Source organism: Hydra viridissima, unplaced genomic scaffold (assembly GCF_058129835.1).
Source record: "Hydra viridissima isolate aposymbiotic clone 2 unplaced genomic scaffold, HvirCarnegie_v1 scaffold_2, whole genome shotgun sequence".
NCBI lineage: Eukaryota > Metazoa > Cnidaria > Hydrozoa > Anthoathecata > Hydridae > Hydra > Hydra viridissima.
In genome coordinates this window covers 26,747,175-26,752,867 of record NW_028324301.1, presented here as the reverse complement: position 1 = coordinate 26,752,867, position 5,693 = coordinate 26,747,175, and the positions used below count along the sequence as shown (strand labels likewise).

The window sequence follows — 5,693 nt, the reverse complement described above, 5'->3', positions numbered from 1 at the left end:
ACCCACTTTGCTTGTTTTGTTTGTGCTTTTGTTTTTGTTTATCAACACCCTTTGAGTCACTGATGCTGTTGCTGTTGGTGTTATTATAGTTGCAATGAGTGTTAATGTTCACCCACTTTGCTTGCTTTATTTGTTTGTTGCTTTTTTTTTTATCAACACCCTGCGAGTTAGTGATGCTGTTGCTGCTTTTGTCATTTTACTTGTATTTATAGTTGTTACTGTTCAGCCACTTTGCTTGTTTTTTAATCTGTTTTATTTTATCACCACTCTCTGAGTCAGTGATGATGTTGCTGATGCTGTTGTTGTTATTTTACTTGCAATGATAGCTGTTACTGTTCAGCCACTTTGCTTGTTTTGTTTGTTTGTTTGTTTGTTTTTTTTTATCAATATCCTCTGAGTAAGTGATGCTGTTGCTGTTGTTGTTGTTATAGTTGCAATGAGTGTTTGTTAATGTTCCCCCCCCCCCCCCCCTTGGCTTGTACTTCTGTTTCTGTTTTGTTTTGTTTTTGTTTTTTTGTTGTTTTTTTTCTCAACACTCTCTGAGTAAGTGATGCTGTTGCTGTAGTCGTTGTTATAGTTGCAATGAGTGTTTGTTAATGTTCACAAACTTGGCATGTTTATAATCTATTTTATTTTATCAACACTCTCTGAGTCAGTGATGCTGATGCTGTTGTTGTTATTATGCTTGCAATAAGTGTTGTTAATGTTCACCCACTCTGCTTGTTTTGTTTGTGCCTTTGTTTTTGTTTATCAACACCCTTTGAGTCACTGATGCTGTTGCTGTTGGTGTTATTATAGTTGCAATGAGTGTTAATGTTCACCCACTTTGCTTGCTTTATTTGTTTGTTGCTTTTTTTTTTATCAACACCCTGCGAGTTAGTGATGCTGTTGCTGCTTTTGTCATTTTACTTGTATTTATAGTTGTTACTGTTTAGCCACTTTGCTTGTTTTTTAATCTGTTTTATTTTATCACCACTCTCTGAGTCAGTGATGATGTTGCTGATGCTGTTGTTGTTATTTTACTTGCAATGATAGCTGTTACTGTTCAGCCACTTTGCTTGTTTTTTTTTGTTTTTGTTTTGTTTGTTTGTTTGTTTGTTTTTTTATATATCCTCTGAGTTAGTGATGCTGTTGTTGTTATTATGCTTTCAATGAGAGCTGTTACTGTTCACCCACTTTGTTTGTTTATAATCTGTTTTATTTTATCAACACTCTCTGAGTCAGTGATGCTGATGCTGATGCTGTTGTTGTTATTATGCTTGCAGTGAGAGTTGTTACTGTTCACCCACTTTGCTTGCTTATTGTCTATTTTATTTTTGTCAACACTCTCTGAGTCAGTGATGCTGATGCTGATGCTGTTGTTGTTATTATGCTTGCAATGAGAGTTGTTACTGTTCACCCAATTTGCTTGTTTTGTTTTTTTATTTGTTTTTTTGTTTGTTTTTGTTTTGCTTGTTTTTTTTATCAATACCCTCTGAGTCAGTGATGCTGTTGCTGTTGTTGTTGTTGTTGTTATAGTTGCAATGAGTGTTTGTTAATGTTCCCCCACTTGGCTTGTACTTTTGTTTTCTTTTTTGTTATGTCAACACTCTCTGAGTCAGTGATGCTGATGCTGTTGTTATTATGCTTGCAATGAGAGTTGTTACTGTTGTAGTTATGTCTGTCATTTGTCCTTGTTAGCAAGTTCTATTTGCCCTCTCTTGCCTTTTTTCAACACAGTTTCTTTCTTTGAGTCATATGGTTGCGAGATCCTCTCAAACTCCATCTCTTTATTTATTTGTTTCTTTTTTTTTTTTTTTTTTTCTCATTCTCCTTCTCATAATAGCAATCACTGCTGCCACCATGCATGTAATGCTAGTTGCTCTCATTCTTTTTCATTTGCTAGTGGAAACTTTGTTTCTTCTTGTTGCTCTCTTTTCTTTCTTTTTCTCTTTTGCAGAGGATTCGAAAAAACACAGCTCTTCCCTGCAGTTGTAAACATTCCAGGATTCCAGGATGCAGGCAGAAGAAAAACACTCTCACTAACTGTCTTCTTTTTTTTAGCATAAACCGTTGCAAACAAACACCTGAACATGTCTTCTTCACAAGAAAACAACACTGTTGTTGCCCCTTCTCCGAACTCTAAAGCGAAAAAAAAGAAAAGAAGGCAGTCACAAGAACAGAGAGACTTAAAGCTCAAAAACAAAGTCAGGGCCGCATTAGTTGCAGCGTGTGGCTCCGTAAACAGGGTTGTACCTTTCTATGGTACCAAGAAGAGGTACGCTGTTAGCTGTCCGATGCCTTTGTGCAAACATTCCTCCACAAGCATTAAAAGACACTTGACTAAAAAAGATCATTCTTGGACTTTGGATGAAGCTTCCATCTTTTACTCTGCAATGGTCAGGAAGTTTCAGCATGCTCGTCTCGAACGCAAGTCCGGCTGTCCAAAACCTTACCCCTGTTTGCAATGTTGGAAGTATTACGACCGACTGGACATACACTTGAAAGAGACTCATTTCTACGATTCCAAGACGATCAAACAAAAGATTGCAGAGGCAAAGCGATACGACAACGACAAGCTCTATGTCCCTCAATTTATTCGACCTGCCTTCTTTGGTATTAAGCCAGTAGCTGAACAAGCGTCTGCATCAGGCTCTGCATCCTCTGCTCCTGGGCCTTCCTCCTCTTTTTCTTCTCCGGTTCTTTCCTCTGATCCTCTTTTAAGCTTGCCCTCATCAGTTGCTGGTTCGTCCGAGGCTCCTTCTGCAAACCAATGCACCTCTGTAGAAAACAAAGAGCTGAACACCGAATCCGTCCTAGACTCTGATTTTAATTCCTTAAAGCACTTGGTTTCCAACTCCTCCGTCTTGACAGAAGATAAGAGACTCTTGTTTCAGCTGGACAAAGATGCTTTTCACTTTTATTACCAGTCAGCAGATGAGCTCTTCAGAGATTTTGAAAAGTGGCTTGTGGTAGCCAACAACAACACTTTGTCACAAGCAAAGATCTACAAAAATGCAGTTGTTGAAATATTGACATGTTGTGACAGCACGCTGACGCTGCACCCGAACGCTCTCACCAATTCCAACGTTTTTGGAGGATAGATACTTTTCCATGCACTTTAAAAACATTCAGCTCAATTCCAAGCTGAGTGAACTTGACCAAACAAAAGCCATGTCTTGTCACACGTTGTACAACCGCCTTGTCTACCTTTGTCTCCTGTTTCGTTTCAGTGAAGCCAGGAATGTCTATTTCGGACTTTCTCATGAGGCCATCCGACGTTTGCGCTGCAAGGTGGAGGAGTTACAAAAAGTGCTGAGGCCCTTTCGTTCTTTGAGGAGGAGCCTTGTGAAAAGCAAAAAATGCATCAACATCATCAATGTCAGTTTGCTGAACGAATATGGCAAGTCTGCATACGTAAGACAGTTAGTGGAATCGATTAGAAAGCCGTCTCTTACACCGACTAGAGACAATGCTGTGTCTCTACGAAACCATCTTCTGCTCTCTGTCACTGTAATTAACAGTTTAAGAAAATCTAACATTGCTCTTTTAAACATTAGAGACTACATGGCTGCTGAGAAGAGTGAGTGTGGATATTGCATTGTGCAAGAGCGCTACAAAACAGCATACAAGTACGGAGCCAAAAACATTCTAGTGCCGAACGACTTGAAAGTGTTGATCGATATTTATTTGCTGAGATACAGAGACCTTCTTGTCAACGACTCTCACTACATGGCTGCAGACACCAAGACTGTTTTGGAGTTGAGCGACTGCTACAGGCCCCTTTTTCCATCGATGAGACCCAACAAAGACGAATGTGTGACACTCGGTGCAACTAGAGTGCCTGTTTACCAGATGGGTTCCTCTGCTATCTCCTCTTGCCTGACGTCCTGCTTCAGAAAAAGCCAAGTAAACATTCCCATGAAGCGTCTTACTCCCACTTGCATTCGCGGTTCGATAGCCACTTACTTTGCCAACAACAGCAAAGAAGATCGCGAGCGGTTTGCTACACTCTACATGAAGCACAGCAGGAACACAATGGATAGCTTTTATGTGTCCCAGTGGAACGCTGCAGAGGAGTTGCGCTTTGCCCTGGGCATCGGACAGTCCTTCGGAGTCATAGAGTCTTTGACTGTTGAAAAGTCTGAGAGACCACCAAAGAAGGAGAAGGATGTGATGGACTGGCTCCAAACTAATGCAGAGGAGTACGGTTTTCATGAGGTTGAGGACATCTTTGAGGAAGATTTAGACTCCGGTTCTGACTCTGAAGAATGTGCTGCTACTTTCAGCTGTACCACAGTGGTTCCGTTTTCTCCAGCTGTAGAAAACAATGTTCCTTTAGAGGATAGCAACGACCATGCCGTAGATTTCTTGTGTGAACCTACCTCAACTCCTGTTTCGTCTGTTCCATCTGAACAAACAATCGCTGGTCCAGTTCTTGAACTATCCCCTGCTCTTGCACAACTAGTTCCTAACGAACAAGCTGTTTGTATGGATGTAGATCAGACTCTAGCTGTTCCTGTTGGCACAGCTTGTTCTCCTCTTGCATTAACATTATTTCCTGATGAACCGGATTTTATTGAACACCATGCAAAACTTTCTCCAGTTTACTTTAATGAGCAAGTGGTTGCCAAACCTGTTTCTGCTTCTCCTTCTCAGCAAGTCGCTTTCTGTCCTTCAAAAGAGGTCTTTTCTGTTCCTCTGACTCCTAGCCTTGTTGCTTTTCAGCAAACATTGGCCAAACCCAGTTTGTTTCTTTCATCTGATCCAGTTTCAGCTGTTCCTGTCCAACAGGCTGGTACTGTTCTTGCAAAGCAGCTCTCACCTTATGCTGTTCAATCTGTTGGTAGCCTATTTAGCCAAAGTCTTGCCTCTACATCCTGAGGTAAATTCTTTTTGATTTTTGATTTTTGATTTTTATGCAAATCTCAACACGCTTTCAAAAAATGAAAATGCCCAAATCAACTCCTTGCCCTATTGTTATTGTTAGAGCTGTAAAAAAAACAAAACAAAACAAAAAAACAACACAGAAGTGTGTATGTATTTGTTGCAGGACTAATTCTGTGATTGCTTAAATGTTTATACAAGTGAATGATACTAAAACTGATTATGTTTTAGAAGTAAAAGATCCAAGAAGAAAAAAAATCAAGTTGGAAATGCCATCTTTCACTCAAGAACTCATCGGTAATGTAAAACCTAATTTATACAAAGATATATAAACACAAACCTCTTCTTGCACAATTTCAGATGGTTAACTGTTAACAAAAACTAGCCATCATTGCTAAGTGCACTTTTAGAAAGTTGTGTCTACCCGATTTCTAATGATGAAGTTAGAAACATCACCGTTAGAAATCATGCACAGCTTGTTATCATCTCTAACACTTAGAAACTGTTGATGGTTTTTATGAATTAGAAAAATGAACATGGTTTTATTTTATTTCAGGATCAACTCAGCCAAGAACAAAGGAAAACAAAGCAGAAGTTAGCCAATGCCATTTAGGTAATCTTTCAAAAACCAGTTATTGCTATCAGTGCAAACAATAAGGTCAACAAAAAAAAATAAATAAAAAAACAGAATAAATCTTGTCTTACTTCAGAACCAAATGAATATTTGATTTAATCACTTTGTGTTATGACTTGAGTTTGTAAAATTTTAGATGAAATAGTTGAAGAGCTGAATGCTTGCCCTGGCCACAACGAATGGTTCAACACCA

At 39.2% G+C, this 5,693-nt stretch overlaps 1 protein-coding gene across 1 annotated transcript; it reads left to right on the top strand.

The window, feature by feature from the left end:
* The first annotated feature begins 2,559 nt into the window (after window positions 1–2,559).
* On the top strand, window positions 2,560–5,153 carry LOC149892663 (uncharacterized). Its single transcript, XM_090080078.1, has 2 exons — window positions 2,560–4,864; window positions 5,098–5,153. Exon 1 carries the CDS (start codon window positions 3,094–3,096, stop codon window positions 4,861–4,863), a length of 1,770 nt encoding a protein of 589 aa, XP_089936204.1. The 5' UTR covers window positions 2,560–3,093; the 3' UTR covers window position 4,864; window positions 5,098–5,153.
* Window positions 5,154–5,693: the final 540 nt, after the last annotated feature.